General features: G+C 38.4%; 2 protein-coding genes and 3 non-coding genes across 5 annotated transcripts; 1 reads left to right on the top strand and 4 right to left on the bottom strand.

Annotated features, from left to right (window-relative positions):
- Nucleotides 1–1,389: 1,389 nt before the first annotated feature.
- Nucleotides 1,390–13,221, bottom strand: LOC120952339 (heart- and neural crest derivatives-expressed protein 1). Its single transcript, XM_040371618.2, has 5 exons — nucleotides 12,622–13,221; nucleotides 6,773–7,213; nucleotides 6,348–6,625; nucleotides 6,095–6,247; nucleotides 1,390–2,057 (listed from the first exon to the last, which is right to left on the bottom strand). The coding sequence occupies exons 1-5, from the start codon at nucleotides 12,758–12,760 to the stop codon at nucleotides 1,917–1,919; spliced, it is 1,152 nt and encodes a 383-aa protein (XP_040227552.2). The 5' UTR covers nucleotides 12,761–13,221; the 3' UTR covers nucleotides 1,390–1,916.
- Nucleotides 3,671–3,742, top strand: Trnaw-cca (transfer RNA tryptophan (anticodon CCA)). The gene has a single exon. It is a non-coding gene; the product is annotated as a tRNA-Trp (tRNA).
- Nucleotides 5,031–5,103, bottom strand: Trnam-cau (transfer RNA methionine (anticodon CAU)). The gene has a single exon. It is a non-coding gene; the product is annotated as a tRNA-Met (tRNA).
- Trnag-gcc (transfer RNA glycine (anticodon GCC)) lies at nucleotides 10,774–10,844 on the bottom strand. Its single transcript has one exon. It is a non-coding gene; the product is annotated as a tRNA-Gly (tRNA).
- Nucleotides 13,222–18,621: 5,400 nt separating the features above from the next.
- Nucleotides 18,622–20,470, bottom strand: LOC120955204 (uncharacterized). Its single transcript, XM_040375826.2, has 5 exons — nucleotides 20,381–20,470; nucleotides 20,170–20,220; nucleotides 20,009–20,077; nucleotides 19,654–19,704; nucleotides 18,622–19,565 (listed from the first exon to the last, which is right to left on the bottom strand). Exon 5 carries the CDS (start codon nucleotides 19,480–19,482, stop codon nucleotides 18,877–18,879), a length of 606 nt encoding a protein of 201 aa, XP_040231760.2. The 5' UTR covers nucleotides 19,483–19,565; nucleotides 19,654–19,704; nucleotides 20,009–20,077; nucleotides 20,170–20,220; nucleotides 20,381–20,470; the 3' UTR covers nucleotides 18,622–18,876.
- Between the last annotated feature and the right edge of the window lie 1,866 nt (nucleotides 20,471–22,336).

Raw genomic sequence — 22,336 nt, 5'->3', positions numbered from 1 at the left:
TTTTCAAATACTATCGCAATAAATGCACCGACATTGGTTTTTGCTATATTATTTCTAATCCTAATTATTTGTCGTAATGAATGCCCTATGCCGCTGTATTGAATGAGATACTCATCTTTGTCAAAATAAAAATCACTTAGCTTGGTCGCGAGAAAGTAACAGAAATCGTGTTATATTGGTCTTTTATGACACCTCACTCTTCAAAATATAGAGAAGCTGATAACAAATGAAGAAAAGTATTGTAATTTTTCAACGTTTGTTTGCAAAGTTTGTTACAATGATGCCAAATTTAGATGTGAATGCTTCGAATGCATCGTGTCTGTGATGTGAATCATTTGTTTAGTATAGATAATTTTACAATTGCATGTAATTTTGAGCATAATTCGATACAGCATTCTTTCTTTTGATGTAGAATACGCAATATTTCAATAATCAAAAGATTAAAATATGTTTCGTTTTTTAGCGTTTCAAACAACATTATGTAAATGTAAATGCTGCTATCATCAAGGTTGTCATTTTCGTCATCAACTATCATCATAAATTAGATCATTCTCAATGGTATCAAGCATGTTAATTCCACCCGTGTACGTATACCAACTCTTCATTGACATTAGTCTTTTTTTTTTACACTAAGATACGACATATTCTCGGTACGTTTGCGTAGGTTTATAATTTTTACGATCACCTTCACTTCACATATTCGAAAACACGACACACATATGAATAGCTCCACGATGTACTACGTACTTCAAAAATATGTCTTTTCCATCCAAATTATTTGCAGGAAAAAGTGCAGAAGTCTTATTTATTTGATTTCGAGAATTATAGTTGGTTTAGTATTTATGTTTTGTTTGATAATGTATGGGAAAGCAGCGCCTTAGATGCTTTTGGACAAAACTTCTGTAAATTTAGCAGATGGCTACCAGTGCGTCCCAATCGAATGCATCACAGTCCACCCCCAACACGCGATCGCATTTTATTGAACGGCTATCGGCCGATCGTGACAGTAGTGTGGCCGATGCGTGTTCTGTGATGGGACCGACGCACACACATACACACACATATACGCGCGTATGTTTTGTGTGCGGGGGTATCCACGATCGGCAATCAAAATATTTACCCTCCCCGCAAATGCCGGACACGGAATCCCCAAACCTCGGCCCTTATGCCACCGGAGGAGTCTTTAGGGGGTTAATGTGGAAAAAAGATCTTCTTTTACTTGTTCCGCATAAACCCCAGTGCTTCTTTGGTCGTGTCGGTAGTGTAGAGAGAGAGAGGGCCATCTGGTTTTTTGTTCGAAGTTATCTCGAGCATTCGAGATTAAAATGTATCTAATATTAGCTTCTACAGCGGTGCATCCGGTGTGTTTGTAGAACGCAGGAGTATATTTCCTGGTCATTTCTTTCGTCTATAAACTCTTTTCGGTACATTTCGATGAATAGAGTATGTCTAAAGTTTACACCCTTAAGTAAAATAAAAATCATTCTTTCATTTACTGGTGAAGAAGGTAGAACACACAAAGTTTATTTGCGTAGCGTAATTTCAGTTGAATATTCAATAAACCTAGAATGGCACAGCCTCCCGTATTTTGAACGCGTCGATCAGTCGAAAGCAGTGGAGAAACGATACGAAATAATAGGATCTGTACATGGTGCTACCAAAGCCAAGTGGCAAAGCGGACGCGAGTGGTAGTGCCTGTTCTTTTTACTTTCTACAATGATTAGTGTATTCATGTCTTGTTTCCTTCCTACACTGAACGCAGTATCGCCAGCCTAAATGTGGGTATAGTTGGAATATTTTTTGTGCTCCTGTTTGTCTGATAATAGGCGCCTGTGCGTGCTAATTTGTCGTGATGCTTCGACGTCTATTCGGTTTCATCTTTGGCATCGTGGTTCCTCGCAACAGCGTACACATCTTTATTTGATCGTGGTTTTCGTTTCCAATGCCCAAACGTGCTGTGGCCATCCAGTACGTCCTTTGATTTTGCGCCCTTCTGTCACCGGTGGGCTCGGGTTGGTCGCTGTCGTAGAGGTGGCGGTTCCATTGGCGGTAAAGTTCTATGTAGAGCAACGAAAGAAGGATGGATAATGTAAGGATTGAATCGTTTTGTAGCACAATTAGTGTGATTGTCAACGAAAGTAAATATGCGGCATTTCAAAGTAAAGTGGTAAAGTGCTGAGCAACCACCGAGTCGTGTGGGGCACAGAACTAATCGATAAAGCAACTAGCAAGAGCTAATGGAAACCAGCTAGTGAGTGACACACTGTGAGCTGTGAAATATTTTTTCTCACGAACGAGTTTCCTATTGCTGGTGCCAGACCGCTGGCACGGTGCAAAGGTTGCCTTAAAGCAAAACCAAGATCCATTTCCGTTTTTCGTGTTTCAATCACTATCGGGAAAATTACTTTCCACTTGAGATCGTAATGTCCCTTGGTCGGGTGTGTTAGCGTTTCGGCTTACGTACAATTAGCATGGCGCTATGTGAAGGAGGGAATCCTTTATGTTTTCTTATCTATTGAAAAAAAATGAATAAATTAATCATTTCAACCTACACTGAAAGACCCGGGCCAGGGGATAACTTTTGATCGTGGAACGGGTGTCTCATCATTCGAGAGTGATGTCACACGGTATTCATATCATGGAAGGGGAGAGATTAAGGGTAAAGTAATCGTAATTTGTTTTATGGAAACCTCAAGTGCAGTTTTATCGTTGTCAAGTGCCGACTCCAGCTAAAGAGAGCCGTGGGAAGACGGAAGGGTTTTGCCTGCAAGACGCCCCCAAGCGTACAGTTTTGACTGGTCTTCTTCCCGGGCACTTGAATTATGAAAGGAGTCTTTTAATGTATACGAAGTGTAATGTAGCGGCAAAAGCATATTATGGTTGACGTGTTGTGTGTGTGGTGGTTGGGCGGGTTGTTTCCAAGCGCTGAGTGATTGTTGGCGTTGCCTTTCCCTGGACACTTGAATGTTTACTTCCGTCAGGAAGTGCATTTTTATCTTTTGAAGATGGGTTTGTTAGTGATATGATTCGGAAGGAAGCATTTCGGAGAAAAGCATGTGAATGCAGTGAGTTATTTATAGAAGTTATTATGCACTTTAAAATGGTTTTCCAGTTCTATTCGAGCAGATACTTTTTGTTTGATTCTGGAGGGACGGGAGACACATAATTACGATAGGTAATTTATTCCATGTTGCTACCCACACTGGCACTGATTTGATTGAAAAAAAAATTGATGAAAAAAACTAAGACATTGTTGAGAATAGCCAGGATTTTAGTAAGCGCCAATTATAAACGAATGTGACAAATTATCGAGCGCATTCCAAATCTTTTTTTATGAGTCGCCAAGCAAAGTGCATCGGAATGTGAATAATGTTTGTGAAGTAGAAAATGAGGATAAAAAGGGGCGTCGTCGTGTCGCGCGACTGGTGTTAGTAGGATTGATACTGATTGATTAGTAGAAAGGTTCAAACATTTGACACCTCTTTTTCATCAGTTTTGTGTGGGTCCTAGAAAAAAGACAGTGAAAGCAGGAGAAGAGCATGCGCAAAACGAAAAAAATGCACAAACATAGAAAAGGGGCGTTTCTTGCAAGATTGTCTGAAAAGTCTGCATGCAATATAGAAACAGCGCTTGGGCTACATGTAGGTATTCGGAGTGAAGGAGAGAAGAAGACTCCGTGGCGCAACGGTAGCGCGTCTGACTCCAGATCAGAAGGTTGCGTGTTCAAATCACGTCGGGGTCAAAAAATATAATGTGCAATTCCTTTTTGCAATATTTTTTTATGCATATGATGATTTTCTGAAATGTTGTCACAATGCAATACACTGCAATACAACTTGTTGTAACACCATCGCACCAACATATTATTTAATCATTGAAATAGTGATTTGGATTTGTTCTTGTGTACAACGATCAACAAATCAAAGGATCAATCAAAGCAAATCAAGAGAGTATTACATTAGATTTCTGTTAGTACTGTTCCTCATTTCTTCAAGAAATAATTGTTTGTAGTTCTTTGCATAATTAGAGCAATGGAAACAAAAGTCAATACACCAAAAAGTAACTGTGTTTGGATATAAATATCACCGAATGCAATATGTATTTTATTATATCACAAAAAGTATGCTATATACGTACTAAATGTCAGTACTTAAATACACTATATGGGCAGTCGCTTTTCGCCTTTTGCGGAAAATCTGGAGAAAATAGATAAAACCAGTGGATGTTTGAACTATTTCTGTTTGATTTTTTTTAATGTTTTTATATTATTTACCTGTTCAAAATAAATGTTTTCAAAATTTTAGGACTATTACTACATGACTTATTACAGAAAAAAAACAAATTTAGAGTCGTGCCATAACTATAAACAAACTTAGAAAAATAGGTTTTTTGTACTAGATAATGGATTTCAAAATCTAAAAAATAAGTTAAAATTGTAAAATATGAACTATATTGTAGGAAAGTTTTTCAGAAATACATTTTGAACGATTATTTTTATTATTTTTATAACTAACGGTTTTATCAGTTTTATAAGGATAGTTATCAAACATATATTTTTTAAATATAAAAAAATACGTTTTTTCATGTAGTGATTGTTTTGAAGTGTAGTGATTGTTTTGAAAATACATACGAAAGTATGTAAACAGATTAAAAAAAAAAATTGCCATGAGACCCTTATCAATTTAGTGAACAACGGCTCAAAACTGATCCGATCAAATAAAAGCGACACAAAAACCTCAATAACGATTTTTATCAGAATTCAAATGTTTGGTATTGTTACATCATAGTTAAGTTAATCATAACCTGATATTTTTCCTCGCACCATTTACTTCACCATCGATGTTCTTTTAAACCGCTAGACAGGCATTCGTAAATGTTTTGGTTATTTGTTTATTATCTCGATTTGGATATCTATATTTGTAATTTCCTTACATTGTTTCAACAACAATTCTGGACTAAAGAATCTAACGCAGGTCAACATCATTAGTTGACGTTAACATAACAAGAGTGAAAAAAATGCAAAAGGAATCTGCCCCGAGTGAGGATCGAACTCACGACCTTAAGATTATGAGACTTACGCGCTACCGACTGCGCTATCGAGGCTTGTTGCCGGAGGAGGGTTAATTCGGGTTCAGCCCGTGACCCACCTCCCTTTCAATAAAGCCGAGGTCAAGCATTTATGTACCAAGAATGCTTTGTTTGCTCTTGAGTTGTCTAGTGATTTTCCCACACACTTCCTTTATGGCAAAAACTCCTTTACAGCCTACTGTAATTGGTATTGGTTGCTCTGTAATGGAGTTAATATGTTGCACAATTGTAGAGTCAAGTGTCAGCTCTACCACCAATGTTTCCCATCATCACTAGTACGCACGTGTACGCACTGCAGCATCCTTGGGCGGGATTGTATGCTGCAAACGAGGGTTTAGGAAAAGGAATATCATCGTTGGAAAAGGGGAAAACCGGGATATGGCTCTCGCAGATCCCTTTTTCGTTACACTCCTCGAGCAATAGAGACGCAAGTCTATTATGAGACTGTATGCTTACGAGAGTTGAGGTTACGATTAACAATTAACGAGCGCAGAAACATTTCGGTGGGTAGAGTTATAATGTTCAGGGGAGGAAGGTATGCAATGCTTCGGTGGTAACGATAACTCAATTATTCGCTATTAGAGGGCCACTTTGCGGTATTAAATTGTATCTCTGGGAGGTAATGAAATATTGGATTTTTTTCACACCCTTCAATTGTATATAGCTAAGCCAAACAAAACTCACACCGTGCGTGGCGTGAAAACCAGACGACACAACTTTGTCCGGATTTGGCTGGTTGCAAAATGCGTAATTCACTGCATGGTGGGCAAAGTGGGAACAATATCCTGGGACAAACCGGACGATTGGAGGGAATGTAACAAAAAGTAAAAACCAGACCCACTCAATAAAGATAATGATTCGATTTAGAAAATTTTCCTAACACTTTGCGGGGTTGCTCCTCTTTCGCTAGCATTCGTTTATGGGTCTTTCGTCATCTGATCGTACGGTTCTCGGCCGACATTAATGCTGTGGCTTGCTTGTGGCGTCAAATGGTTTCACTACTTACTTGCATTAGTGACTTCTGGGCACGGCGCTCGGCATTAATTTTGCGGGAGGAGGGAACCAGCTCTGCGCGGAAGTCACACGACGGGTCCTGGTTTCCGTTCACGACTGCCAGCAGATGGGCGATGTAAGAAATGGCCAGTCGGAGTGTTTTAATCTGAAAAGCAGCACAACAAAATTGTATAAAAATTGCTTTCGTCGGGCTTACGTCGCCAAGTGAAAAGTTATTTAGTCGATAGTTAAAGGTTCAGTCCTACCTTGGACAGTTTTGTATCATTGGGAACGTTTGGAATACGATCCCGCAGCGAGGTGTAAGCCGAGTTAATGCTCTGTGTTCTACGCCGCTCTTTCTTGTTGGCCGTATTACGTCGCTTGACCACGCGCACTACCGGTACACCGTTGCCAGATAGTACTCCGGAAGAGGACGGTGCCATGTGCAGATGTGACTGTTGTTCATTTCCTGCAGTGCCGGAAACGGGGTCAACCGATCCACCAGTTGCACCACCATAGTATCCTTCGTCTGGGACGTACATTGCTGGAGAGAAGACACGAAGAGAAACTTTTACTTCATTGTGGTGTTGCAAATTGGAGCAAAGAGACAGAAAGAAAGATGCACAGACATTTTGCACCAACTTGCCACTTTGGGTTGGCTAAATTGTCGTACTGCGGATTATTCACCTACCGGCGTTACTCTTTTCATAAACAATCGACGAACAGTACATGGACGAAGGTATTTGTTGATGGTGGTGCTGTTCGTGCGATTGATGACGATGGGAGTGATGGTAACCACCCGTGGGGTGAGTATGACCAGCTCCACCGTATGGTGACGAAGATGCCGACACGGATGAGGACGTAGAAGAAGCCGAGGACAGCGACGATGTCGACAAGGACGATTGGTCGGGCAGTTGGTGGTGGTGATGGGATGAGAGGTTGCGAACAGTACCCACCGCGATCGAACCGTTTCCACTGGCACCATTGATCACCGATGAAGGTGAGTATCGATCTCGATTCAGCTCTGGGTGAGATTCGCTTGAACTACACGGCGAGCCCCAGTATCCTTCCTCTTCCATCATGATCACACCACCTCCTCCGGCTCCTCCACTGGTCACCTGAGTTCCTGTCACTTTAGGAATAGATGTAAACAAAAATAACGGTGAGTATACGGCACTGTGCAGAAGAAGCGACAAAGAAAACTTCCTGCCACCCACGTGAGTCGGGCCATGGACTCGATCGACCATTGGGAGGGAGCTAGCTAGAGGCTACGCATACATACATACGTTCAAACCCCTGAATATACCATTTTCCAGTAGTAAATGATTCAACAATAATAAACAAAGTACGTATCGAAGGTAATTCCATTGCCGAAAAAAAAACCAGCATACGTACGACGTATCACCACCATTTACTGTGACCTCATGGCGCACGATCGCTGCAGCAGGAAAATATAAAACTGTACCGGCGGATGAGGTTTGAACATACGGAGGAGAACTACTCGTGTATCGTATCTTAATGATTTGTTTATCGAAGAAAAAGTGATACAGTTGCGGTACGGATCGGTGGTTCAGTACACGTAGAAAAGGGACTTTTGTGAATCCAACCCTAGACTTTACGCTCGCGATCGAGTAGCAGTGAAGAAGAAGAGATTATGTTTTTTTAGAAACTACTTGAGAAAAAAGAGAAAACGGTAAAGGACGGAAAACCGATATCCATCCCGGTGTGCCGACTGGAGATCATTTCGAGAGGGAAACCTAGGCTGGTACGACGTTCGGGGTCAAGTCCATAAATCCAGTAGTCGGTGTTTATATTTGCAGGAACTGTGCGTCTTCGCTGCAGCACGAACACGCGCCCGTTGAAAAAACGGGGAAAAAGAAAGACTATTTACATCTCGGCAAAGAAAGGCGCAAGAGGAAGTGTAAAATTGCACGCGTGAATGGAGAAAGGATTGATCCTTGGGTGAATGACAAGTGCATGTCTCCGGTTTCCGGTGAACGTGGAAATCAGTGAGCTCTGGACGCGATGCTATTCGATATCCTTTCGGAATGAATGTACCGAAAACCTTCTGCTCGATGTCATCGGCGTGAAAATGTGCTTAACACATCATTTGACTGATGCATTTTGTGTCGGGTATGTTTTGTAAATTGTTGTTTATTTTACACAATCTCTTCCCGGTCGATTAGACCCGGGAGTATGATTAACGAGGCAAAAGTTCCTTTTTGACTAATTTCTGATGCCAGGATATTAGCACTTGAGAAACTTTGCTGCTTGACTATGGGATAGTGACTTGGAAGTATCCGTGGTAGTGAAATCCGGAAGTATTCGTTTGCAGTTTGTACCTTAATAAGCATAGAATGGAAAGTGAACAGTTCAGTTCAGGCATACAATTTATGTTTCAATCGCTGAAGATATAGTATACCGTATTTAAGCGTGTATAATGACCCCCTGTTAGGTCGAAAATGACCAAAATCAGATTAAGGGAGTCGTTAAACATAGGTAGTAACTTTTCGTTTACACCTGAGACATTACATTTAATTACCAACAAAGATAATCTGCACAGTATGGGCATCTACCAAGATAATAGATAAGAAAAAGCAAAGATTGATGCCAGGAAGGCCAGGAAGCCCTACTGGTTCTTTGAATTGACTATTGAACTTCATAAAAAGGAACTACTTAAGCATGAGTTCAAAAACTAAAGCTCAGAAAATCCCCATCCTTAGGTAAACTGATAGTCTTCTATTCGCTTGTACTAGAAGCACGAACAAAATAATTGGTATCATGGACAAAGTTGTTTTTGAATTTTGTAAAATTTTAAGTAAAAAATCTCTATCAAAAATATGAAACAGTTTATCAGAGGTGTCGTTATAAACGCTAAAATAGGTCAATTTGATATACCATTTCGGTTTTAGTGCTAGATTTGACCTTATAGTAATGCCATTGACGTCATTTCAATGTTTCATGTATGACTCATCGGGATTTAACCTAGCCCAGATACACGAATAACACGGATAATGGATCCAAGAATGTTTTTCTTGTTCATAATTTCGTGAAGTTAACAAAAATATTATGTTTTGGTAGATCCTAGTTAGTTTTAATGAACCTCTTATTTGTTGAACTGATCTGAATGAACATATCTGAAATTTACCATTAGTTTGAGTGTGCTTTGTTATGACATTGCGCGCTGATAACGGATTATTTTTGTTTTCGAACTTAAGCACACAATTTCCACATTTATATTGAACTGTAATTGATCAAGAGCAGGTATAAAAGGTACACTGATAAACGGCGTCCCACTATATATTATTTTTGAGCAATGCTCGTGCCGTGTGGCCTGCTAATAGTACACTTACTATCTCTACGCATAAGTTAATGTATTTTGTTCATATGCTGTTATCTCGCTTGAACGCTACCACCTTGGCTCGTTGAATTGGGTAAATAATTGGAAAATAAAATAAAATATTTGAATACATTTTAAATTGTAACTTCAAACATAGCGACAAGGACGCAGCAATGCACAGTTGAAGCAGCCCATACAAACAACTGGAGAACAATATGTTGTTAGTAGATCTGAATATTTTCTATTGAAGGAAAAGATGTTATATTCTATTTTGCCTTGAAAATTATTAAAAATTTCACGTAATTCGCTATATTTCGATAGTTTAACGCTTTTCTAAGAAGTTCCTTGTTATTGATACCGTAAATTAGCTGCCCTGTACGTACATTACAACACAAATTTAAAGTATCATCCATTTAAAAAAAAAATCATAATAGAATAAATTTATAATGTTATTGACATGTTGTTAGACTTTGCAAATACTAACATGTCTTCAAAATTAGTTGCAAATAAAATCATAAGCAAAATGAAACATCATAAAACAAAGTCGTATTACTGCAAAAACGAACGAAGTTATTAAAATTAAATCGGTAATACTAGTATTTGACGGTTTATGACAAATCGTGCTTTACTTACGTTTAAACCTAATCTTAAATATTACCTACGATCATATTATTCTTTTAATATTTACATCTATGAAAAAGCTACAAGATAATGTTAACATCCCAGCAGTGATTTATACTTCATGCTCATAATCTTATTCTTGAAAATTTGCTCAAATGCATTTTCACCGTCCTATAAATATGATTGCAATTCTAAAAACTCACAATTCAAATGCCTACAATTAAAATTAACTATGTTCTTTATTATCCCTTCCAAAATAATACTATTAGAAGAAGTAATATGGCCTATACTTCTTACAAGCTGATAATTACAAAATATTATGTAACTTCTAAAGTTGGCAAAAATGCATCTTAGATTTTTGCTTTATAATAAGTCATTCTAGAGTGTGTAGTACTAGGGAAAACATGAATATACTAAACTCTATGATTAACTAATCAACCTTTCTAAAACACTATTAACTTTCAAAATCAAAGCAGTTCGTTTTGAAATATTGTTGTTTGAATGATGCTCCTTTGATTTGCCTAAATATGATGGATTTGTAACATTTTTGAAGTTTGGTTTTTTTCCTTGCAATCCACGGGGTTTAGAAGTCTCATTTTTGGCTGTCATAATGTAATAGTATCTACTTTGAAGCAAAAATATTACCGGCATTGAAACCTAAAAATAATAAAGATAATGTTCAATCCCGGTCTGCTCCACTGTCAATGGTTCAAGAAAAAAAGAGCAATGACTGCATCGGCCGGGAATCGAACCCGGGCCGCCCGCGTGGCAGGCGAGCATTCTACCACTGAACCACCGATGCTCCGTGTGAGGAGGGCACAATGTTAGCTTTATAAACCTTCAACTCGTTTTCTTATGCTTTACAAATGTGACTATACTATCATTGTTGATAGTTTCGTACCCTTGCAATATAGTACTGAGTATTCAAATTAAATTCCAATAAACTTAGAAATTACGAACTTGCTCTTCTCTGTTGAAGTTGCATAACAGTCAAGTGGTGATTACAAAACATTATTAACACACGCTTGTACTGTACTGGCTCCTCTATCTAAACTGTGGCAGGCACGTGGTAAATCTCATCATAAACACTGCGTCATCATTCACACGTCCTAAAAATGCTTCTCAAAATTACCAAACGATTAGTCAGTGCGGCGGGCAATAATTATCGTATCTTGTTCGTGTCACATGCGTGCGTGTGAAACTGTTCAAAGGTAAACGGTGAATTGACGGCTTATTGATGGAGCGTCGGATTCGGTTACCTTTAGAAGTAATCAAACTGATATCGTTAAACTAGCACTCTAAATGTACAAAAAATACACACAAACTTCACAGGAGCGGGAGGAAAATTAGATTTCAGGATTATAGTAAGTAAACTGTGAAAGACATGGTTTCGAAAAGATATGTTTGTATTGTGCATGGAATCATGCCTTCTTTTTTCACGTTTTCAATCGGATAGAGTGTCGGTAGCTTAAGCAAACATGGTTGGAAAGACCTTGGCTTATCGGACGTCGCTCGGTTTATGATGGTAATTGAGCTAATTTTAGAGTAATAGGTACTAGTCGTTGCCCATAAGGTGTGTTGTTGTTGGAAGTTTGATTTGTTGTTGTTTATTTCCAGTTTCGTTTATTTCATTTTGTTTGTGTCTACAAGACCCATTTTTCAGTAGTAAATTAACCTTTTCGAGGTGTTTGAGAATGTTCATGTCTGAGAAATATAATTTTATAAATTGTAGGAAATTGTTCAAACCAGTGCAGAAGCTATATGCAATTTAGCAAAACACATGTTTGAGCACTGCTTCTGTAGAAGAGATTGTGTGCCTTTTGTAACAATTTCAATTATGAAATCCATGTTAAAGTTGTTACCTTACCACGATTATCAGCAACAACAAATTAGTTTGCAACTAATTTAGAAGATTAAGCAATAAATAAGAATGAAAGGAATGATTTCGGTTTTCTTCAAGTACCGTTTTTCCATTAGGGGTAAGTTTCAGCTCCTTTTTTTATTTATAATACCTGGATAAATACTATTGTTGTACCACTAACTGGATGTGTTTTAACTGGAGGATCGCTAACCGGAGTGATTCTCAGTTAAAGAACACTTAAACGTCAAAAAATGAAACATCCGGAATCTCATGAAGAGAAATTTGTCGCAAATATGCACTTATCACACAAATTTAAGGTCTGTTGCCTACGTTTGCTTAATTTATTAATTTATGCTATCACACGAATTACTATACTTTATATCAACTTAAATGAAAACTCATCTACTGTATTACACAAAACTGTACTGCTGTAGAGGAACAAAGAGCCAGGAATATCTCTTATGGCAGTCTTAACAACCAAAGCTTATGTTAAACAAGGTAATGATCGTATGGATGGTTTAGACCGGTAATTTATAGCAGATATGAAAACACAAACAGAAAAAGGGTATTCAGTTTTAAAATACTTCGTTTCTTAAAGAATGCGTTATGTTTTCTAAGAAAGTCTAGCTCCTGAACTCTGTACTTGTCGCTAAACATCCAATAAGGAAGTTCAGCAAACTACATTTTAAAAAGCACACAAAATCTTCTTTTTACTAACCTGTATTTTGGGAATCTGCTGGATAGAGCTGTGTATAGTAAGTTCCGCCAGATTCGTAATACGGATCTGGATCGCAAACTCTGTGACATAGATCGCCATCTGACGATGCAGTTTCATAACTGGACATTTTGTTATACATTTAAATAAACACGCACGATCTGCACAGAATGTACAAGAATGTGCAATTTTTTTTCAATAGAATTGAGCTGATTTTTGCTGGTAAAATATATACTTTCTCACGTTGACAAACTTTTCAGTATAAATTTTCACTTTCTTTTCTTTGTTGCAGTGACAATTAAATAAAGCCACCGTTTACACTGCGTAAAGGGGAGTTTCATAAACACTCGTTTGTTGGTGTAAAGATCCTTTCCGTTCCGTTTATGTTTCACACGCGCGCACGGTTCAAATTCTAGTTGACGACTAACTTCCATCCGAACTGATGCATCAACATTCTGTAATTTTCCTCGAGCTTTGCGCTCATGCAGCTCTCTGATTGGTTGAATATATCAACTCTTCTGTGCGGTGGAAAACTAGGGATGCTGTCGAGTTTTCACCGCTGCTTTGTCTGTTCAACTTGCGGCTCTTTCTCAGACACATCATGCACAAGGATGGGACAGGTTTTGTTATTTACCTCAAGTTGTACTGCTGCCTGGAAGTGATCTGTTTATTTTTGCGTTTTATCATAGCCCAACTAGAGACAGAAAATATTTTCCTTTGTTCGCTTGAATTTGCGCAACCAAGCGTGTCGTGTGCTGCTGTAGCCACGCCCCTTTGTTGCGGAATGAAGGCGACAGGGCAGAACAACGGGTGATTGTGTGATGCATTTTCCATGTGAAAACGTCACATTTTCAAATATACTTTTTTTCTCCCTTACTCTCACGATCTTCCTCTCGTGTTGGAGTGCATTTTCCGCAAATCGTCATCTACTCCATACTGTTTGCGTTGGTACGCGTTAATCGGTCAGGATTTTATTTCATCTCGGCGCTAAAACAACCGCATGGAATTGCAATGTGTTGTGTATGTAGGTGGGTGTTTTAATTACCCAAACACTTTCCTGAAATGTGATGCGGTTAAATAATTAGGAGATGGTATTGGTATAGCCGTTCCTTTTCTTTTGTTTTTTGCTTTTTTTTGTTCTTTTTTTTTAGTTTTTTAATACCTTTTTGAGCCATCTCCGTGTCCGTCCATGACGCTGTCAGAGTTGACGTGATATGGTACAATACAAACTTATTGGAGAAATGTAAACGAAACCATTCATGATTGTTAAAGTTAAAAAAACTAAAGCAACATTAAACTGAATTATAAGTTCTGAAAATTGTATATAATACGTAACAATGCTTTCATCTTATATTTAAATAAACATTGTGTCAATTATTTCAATAGTTTGCATGTATGAGGTCATCGTATTTCTTGTTGCAGGGATTGCAATTGCCTTGAACGAAGAACATGAAAAAAGGAATACGCCTAAGACTAAGGGAATAAAGGGAAGGGATCCGATGTGGGAAGAAGCGTTTTCAAGCATCACCGTTACCGCAAAACAACTTGACAAACAACTTAACATCAGCAGCACTTGAGATGAAACTAGTAGAAGGAAAATTCATCCCATGAAAGGATCAAAGAAAATCATTCGGAAAGTAACAAAAACACGTCCAAATACATTTGTTCTAATTTGTTTTGTCGTTTTTGGGTTATGTTGGGAATTTTTCAACCCGCCTGATTTAGTTTAGTTCTTATTTATAGTTAGTCCTTTTTGCTTTAATATAAAAATAATTTGATACTTCTGTCTTATTGAGTTTTGTTGTTGTATAAAGTGAAAATACAACCCTTTACAAAATAAGGTTTTCCCTTTAAAAAAATGCATATCTTTCTGATCCTATAAAGAAAGAAGACTTTGAAAGTTGAACCACTTCAGGATCTTGTCGCCGGGAAAATAGGAAAGGCGACCACACAAACACCAAGCGAAAGTCGTAAATTAGTTTGAAGTTCCAAGCTATTCAACGACCCGGTGACATTTTATGGCATTAAACTCGCAGCACGATGGATGTGTTGCGTTTTTTGTGTTTTGGTGTAACACGGTTCATCTTTTTGTTGTTCTTGCGGGACAGTTAGCGCCATGGTTCGGGGATAAGCTTTCTACTACGTACAATGCATGGCTGTTGGTTTACCAAAGTCTACAATTGTTTCCATATGTTGTTTCGATCATCGGCAATGATTTACAAAGTGTCAAAACATTGGTCACTGGAATAAAACTGTTCTTGTGTAAGGATACAGGACGGTAAGCGTAGCGGATGATGTGTGTTAAGCTATGAAGTGTTTTTATCCTTTTGCGTCGCCTTAGCTCTATTATTTGGTTTAATGAATAGGAAAGCGTCGATGTTGTCAGTGTAGATCAGGGCTCTCCAAACTTTTCAGTTCGCAGGCCACATTGCTTCACAATCAACGTTGTTGAGGGCCATTTTGACGCTACCTTTAGAATGAGTGGAAGTTCAAATCTCGTTTTAATAAGAAAATAATTACAAAATATATCAAATTTCTGCACCTTTCTTTTACTGAATCTTGATTTTCGTCTTTCAGAAGTAAAAAATAAATAATTTTGATTAATTAGTCACAAAAGACAGCTATTTAATTTAACCTTTACCCAGTCATCGCAGGCCGCATTAAAGGCTCTTGAGGTCGCGGCCTCAAGCGGCCCACAGGTCGTAGTTTGGAGGCCCCTGGTGTAGATTGTCCTGTTAGTGAAATGAATATTGGTTACGTGATTGCGTAATCTGCACATTTTTATGCTGAACTTTTTTGTCCCAAAACTAAATTATCTCGTTGCTGCCCAATTCCTACCAAAGGAAGTACTTGTTACACGCCGATTTAGAAAACGACTCATGCTTTATTTAAAAAAACGTTTTAAAATAATAAAAAAAAACCCTACATTACTAAACTTTGTTGCAATTTTTTTTTCTTTATTTTTATAGAGACTTTGAGCCAATTGGCCTCATTCGTCTCTTTACTTTGTTACAATGGTAATACATTAATGCTAAGCTAAAATTTGTAGGCGAAAGAGTTCCGTTGGAGCCAAAGCCTCTATAAACAATTCTAAGCTAAAATCCAGTCTGACCACGGCTCGTACGCAGCCATTGGTTGAAGTATTGGCTAAACACACAGGAGTGTTATACTGTTCTTTAGCTGTTATACGTCTTCACGTATGTACCCCAGCCGCAAAATCGGGTTTTCGCCGCGATTTTCGACCAAGCGAAAATAAAAATTATGCCATTTGTATGGGGCGAACACACACACACGAATTATGGTTGTTGATTATGGGTGGGAAGATTATGGTTATGACTTCTGTTTCACTCTCGCTCACAGGCGATGATGTTCTGTCGCATTCTCACAATACTATCGGCTCAAAGCTTTGGTTGTTGCTGCTCTTTCTCGCACGTGTGGGAGTTTTCTTTTTCCTTGTTTTTCCTGTGGGTGGTATTGGCTACGTACGATCATCATCCTCACGATTCGGTTGATTCCAAGGGGAAAATTTTAGTAGCAAGCAGGTGATCAAAGTATCTTGAGTTAGATTAACGAGTGCAAATTTAAAAGTATCCATTGTTACCATGGCGACAAAGAGATGGCGCAGTACAGGCGGTTTGTACTACAACCGCAACAAAAGGATGCGTGCGTTTGATGCCGAATGGGAAAACGAGCTGCGTAAGGATAACGCTCGTCCTTCGACATCGGCCCACATTCCATCGTTTGGTATGCCTTACAGTTGGCTGTAAATTTTTTATGTAAATTAATTTTATATTCATGTTTACTCCAGATGCATCGCTAACTGCGGATGAAACTTTGCCAGAAAGCGTGCCACAGCAATCGCAAGAAAGTGATGAAAGCATTCCTGTGGATGCCCATGAGGCTGATGAAGAAAGTGATGATGGAGCAGATAGTTTCAACGAAGATGATCCCTTCAGCGACATAAACGACGACAGTGACTGGAGTGACGACGAAGGCCTGAATATCAGGAATGTCCAGTTTCAGGAGAAGCTTAGGCATTGGGCACTTTCGTCTAATATTTCGCATTATGCCGTGGGTTCGCTTCTCTCTTTGCTTAAAGAGGAAACTAATTTCAAACTGCCGAAGGATCCAAGGACTTTATTAAAAACACCGACTGCTACGTCTATCGACATCAAAAACATCGCAGGAGGCCAATTTTGGTACAACGGCGTAGCGAATTGTCTCAAATCATACTTCACGTAAGCAAATGTATAGTGTCTATTTTGCAAATCAATGTCTAACCAGTAGTATAATTCTTTTTTAGCACCATGCAACCTGGCCCTTCTACACTTTGGTTGGATTTCTCAATGGACGGATTGCCCATACACAACAGCGGGCCTACACAATTATGGCCAATTCTAATGCGCGTGACCGATCTACCCCAGGCACCTGTGTTTGTTGTTGCTCTATTTTGTGGGAAAACCAAACCGGCGAGTGCGGAGGACTATCTTCGGCAGCTGGTTGCAGAACTGAACCGATTGCAGTCAGCCGGCGTGACGCTGGGTGGGAAGAAGGTAACCATACGTGTACGCGCCATCATCGCCGACACTCCCGCACGTGCTTTCATCAAAGGTAAATTACGACGGTAGTAAATGATCATTTCTTTCTTTAAATGATGTATTTCTATTTGCAGGCGCAATTGCTCATACCGGCTACGATTCCTGCCTTAAGTGCACAGAGCACACTGTGTATGACCGTAGCACGCATCGGATGCACTTCTCGGGAGTAGATGCACCGAAGAGAACCGCCAAAAATTTCAAGGCAGGAAGGTATAACAGCCATAGCAAAAACTCCACCCCACTCATTGCCCTGACATATTTTGATATAATCGATGATATACCCACTACCGATCGACTTCATCTTATCGATCTAGGAGTGATGCGATTTTTGATGAGATCGTGGAAAAAAGGCACTTTTGGGAAAAATTACAAGTGGACGCTGGATGATATAAGCTTTATATCAAGCATAATGGAAACGGTAAAGCTGCCTTCGGAAGTGCCACGAAAGCTGCGCAGCTTGAAATATCTTCAATTTTGGAAAGGTGCCGAATTTAAGAATTTCTTGCACTACCCCAGCATCGTGGCACTGAAGCATACGCTTCCAGAAGCAGCGTATGAACATTTCAAATTGTTCTTCTGCGCCGTGACCATTTTTTCATCCCCAGCTCATAAACAGCACTATGAGTTGGCACATGAAATGCTGCTCAAATTTGTACGGAGCTATGCAACGCTCTACGGCGATTGTTTCGTTACTAGTAATGTGCACAATCTTAAACATATTTATGAAGATGTATGTAGATTTGGTTCGTTGGATGAGTATTCCACATACATTTATGAAAGTGCACTATACCTTATAAAGCATATGATACGTACAGGCAACAACATCATGCCACAAGTTATTAATCGCATCAAAGAGCTTGCTAGAATGGTTAACGAGCTCAACTCGGCTTCTCAACAGGATTCCCACCAGTGTCCTGTTATATTAAACAAGGCAAGTGGAGTAACCCTACAAGTTAGGAGCAATTTTATGCTCAGAAAGGGAGACCGCGATGGATGGTTCATGTTAAAAAACAACCTCATCATGAAGTTTGCCGGTGCAGTTCAGACCTCTGATGGAATTACTGTGCATGGTCAATATTTTGTAAAGCAACATTCCTTTTTCATGGAACCGTGCGACTCAGCACTGTTGCATATATTTTGCACCAAAATGAATGACCTAACTCATACATGCCACGAGGTTTCCTTGGACGATATTAAATGTAAGCTAGTGACAATTGATGTAGATGAAGGAGAAAGCAAAGTGGTAATACCACTCCTTCACACTTTGGTCAATTAGTTATAGTTTAGAGTAAAGGCTACTGTACTACTACTACTACTACTTCTGCTATTACAGATATAAACTTTGAACTGCATTATTTTTTAATTTTTTTCTTGATTTTTATTTAAGTAAAATATTCGATTCTCGTTTGTGTATAGTTTGTGAAAATAAAATATAATATAATTTCTCTACACGGTCTTACTGTTTTTAATCAAGAATAATGGGTTAACATTAAACGAGAAAATCTAACCATGGCTTCTTAATAAACACTTCATTCCTGTAACATCCTTGTGACATATCTATTTCGGTGTTAGAGAGAAACAAACAAAGAGCGAACGAACTATTTCTAATAATTCATTTCTTCAATTCAGTTTGAAAATATATCTTCATCACAAATGGGTTTCATGGCAGTTTGCGCCTATTTTGGCAGCTCGTCTTCCTGAAACCCTGCAGATTTGTGCGATTTTTTGCGTGTTTTAGCTTGTTTTGAAAAAAATCTCCTACCTTAACATCTGTACATTTGCATAAATCGGTAGTACCAACTGCTTTAAAGAGCCTCAAAATATTAGGATGGGCCACCATCGCAATTTTTTGCACCCCTAGCCGTGGTACACCTTTCCAAGCACACTGTGGAAGGAAATTTCTATCGAATATAATATCGAGTGCATCGTGCAAACGATTGTTTACGTCAACCCTATGGACGGATGAGCGCAAAAAGTTTAATACCTTTTTGAAAAAATCGTCATTTGCTAGGTTCTCTTCCACAGTAGCTAGCTCCTGGGCCGATGAAATTTTTTCAAATGTGAATTCGTCGTCAAAGTCTTCACCGCGACGCGTTACGCATTGCTGCATTGTATCGTTAATGCACGAAACTAGTGTGTCGATCGTTGCTAATTTTTTTTCTTGCTTTCTGGAAAGTTCCTGCTGCGTTTTGATTTCGCTTTTTAATTCGTCAACGACTACAAACACGCCGTCGATCCTTTCGTTGATTTTAGATAGCATTTTCATAATGTCCGCATTGGTTACCGACTCGGTTGTGGGTGGTGCATCATTTGCTAACGGTGTGGTCTCAATGCTGACTGCAGTGGTATCTGAAATAGAGATCGTTTGTTTAAAACCAATAAATGAATAACTTCGGAAAGTTCGATATTAATCCTTTGATATTAATTTTTTACTCACCAATCACTTCCTGTTTCAGTGGAGGTCGGTTTGCTGGTGGTGCAGGGGCATCTGTAAAAATATCGTTTGCTTGCATCCAATTTTTGCACTAACGTATATATATATATATATATATATATATATATATATATATATATATATATATATATATATATATATATATATATATATATATATATATATATATATATATATATATATATATATATATATATATATATATATATATATATATATATATATATATATATATATATATATATATATATATATATATATATATATATATATATATATATATATATATATATATATATACATACATACACTAATTTATTTTATTTTTTTAAATCACCTATTACATACTGCTTCAGCGGAGGCCGGCTTGCTAACGGCGTGGTCTCAATGCACACTGCTGGGGTATCTGTAATAGAGATTGTTTGTTTACAACCAATATATGAATCACTTTGGAAAGTTCGATATTAATCCTTTGATATTAATTTTATTTTTACTCACCAATCACTTCCTGTTTCAGTGGACGTCGGTTTGCTGGTGGGACAGGGGCATCTGTTAAAAAATTTGGTTTGCTTGCATCCAATTTTTGCACTAACGTATATATATATATATATATATATATATATATATATATATATATATATATATATATATATATATATATATATATATATATATATACACTAATTTATTTTATTTTTTTTTAAATCACCTATTACATACTGCTTCAGCGGATGCCGGCTTGCTAACGGCGTGGTCTCAATGCACACTGCTGGGGTATCTGTAATAGATATCGTTTGTTTACAACCAATAAATTATTCAAATTCCCATAGTTCGACTTCGTTTGATATTATTTTTTTACTCGCCTATTACATGCCGCTTCAGCGGAGGCCGGCCTGCTGGTAGTCCGGACGATCTGTTTAAGAAGCTTGACAGCGATCCATTTAAGATGCGCACTGAGCAGGATAGGTAGTGCGGGGGTGGGAGCGCGGTTGCAATGAAAAACAATATTTGTTTAATGTTATTATCGCACATGCGCATATTTCGCATTTCCTTAACTTGAACTTACCATTAGCGGGTGGATTTTCTTTATACGCTGTGCGCGCTTTCATACCATGCGTTGTGTGTGCATTCATCGTTGGTGCATTCGTCCGATTCATGTTAACGCACTGCAAGGAAAATAAAAACTTCACTAACCATGCACACAATCAGTCCCCCGAATAGCTCTAATGGTAAATCGATTGACTCTACCACACCATACGCTTGAGCCTCGATCGAATCCGTTTAATTACACTCACTAAATATAAAAGTTTTCTTCTCTGTATGCACATCGATCTACTTACATTGCAATCAATCAGCCAAATGCTGCAACGCGAGGAAGGAAGGAAACACACAACACACACCAATCGTCTCGTATCGCACAAGTTGATCACACTGGCGCAGACTGATGGGTGAGAAGCGGGGTGAATGTGTGTAGACTTAGCAGGGCAGGAGGGTGTGGGAGAGATATTCGATGTCACGCTACCAAAAAGAATCTGATCGGTAGAATGAATAAAAGAGATAGCAAATGTGCTATCACTACGCGCAATGGCTTCGAAGAAAAAAAACATAGCAGACAGACAAAAAGGTGTATAATCATCGGTAATGCGGATGAAGAAGACAGCAGGCAGCAGGCACCAGACAACGACCAGACAAGTGTTATCAATACATACACCCACCCACTCACGCCCCGCCAAAAGCAACACACCAAGACAGGTGTCGTGATCGTAACACAGTAATGAGCTTTTTTTTTGTCCATGTCGCACGTGCTATAAATTTCATGTGCTTTTTATGGCCCGCACCGTAGACAAGAACCAAAAGCGCAAGGAAATCCACCATAATTTTGATTTTTTTGCCATAAAACCCGTCTAAAAAAATTCGCTTGGTCGAGTAACCTCTTAAACCGGACGTGGTGTGGACGTCGGGTGGACGTCCACACGACGTCCACTCGACGTCGGAAATCTTCAATTTTGCGGCTAGGGTATACACAGTAGTGTAAGTTAAACGTACGAAATGAAATGTAACAAATGAAATTTAAATGGTGTTTGTAATATAAAATGTAAATTTTCCAAGAAAGTATAAGGTTTAAATGCACAGTTGACAGTATATAACAAATATAAAACAAACGATTGCAAAGTAATTTGATGAATTAAAATTAGTTAGTTTTGAATAGTGCGCTACTAGAACAAAATAGGTAGCCAATCTTTGTTGATACAATTAGGAGCCAATGTGAATGAAATCTCGTTTTTTTAAGTATGATAAAATTTTAAAACGAAACAAATGCTTGCAAATTTATCGTTGTTTTACTTAACCTGAGCCATGACTGGCTACAGATTAATTAGAAACTTAATGAGATAATTTTTGAGATTAATGAGTTAAGATAATTTGAAAATGGCTTTTAGTTGAAAACAAAACAATGGCACAGACTTAAGTAAGTAATCGTCATAATTTTAACTTTATGTGTACTCCAAATCCCGTTGTGCCCAATCATATGTTTTTCGCGCTACGCATCTGCGCGCTCTCCGCACGGGTGTGTATGTCAGTTTGGTGTCCCCGGCTGCTTGCGTGTTTGTGTGATGTTATTGCGTTAGTTGTATCCGTTGGAGATTCTGATATGATGTGGGGAGAC

The sequence above is a fragment of the Anopheles coluzzii genome, chromosome 2 (assembly GCF_943734685.1).
Source record: "Anopheles coluzzii chromosome 2, AcolN3, whole genome shotgun sequence".
NCBI lineage: Eukaryota > Metazoa > Arthropoda > Insecta > Diptera > Culicidae > Anopheles > Anopheles coluzzii.
This window is presented reverse-complemented; position numbering and strand designations above follow the sequence as displayed.

Coding starts and splice junctions, on each gene's coding strand:
- LOC120952339 (XM_040371618.2), bottom strand. CDS start 12,760: ATGTATAACAAAATGTCCAGTTATGAAACTGCATCGTCAGATGGCGAT. Junction 7,214..12,621: donor AGCAGATTCCCAAAATACAG/GTTAGTAAAAAG, acceptor CTATTCCTAAAG/TGACAGGAACTCAGGTGACC. Junction 6,626..6,772: donor TTATGAAAAGAGTAACGCCG/GTAGGTGAATAA, acceptor TCTTCTCTCCAG/CAATGTACGTCCCAGACGAA.
- LOC120955204 (XM_040375826.2), bottom strand. CDS start 19,482: ATGAAAATGCTATCTAAAATCAACGAAAGGATCGACGGCGTGTTTGTA.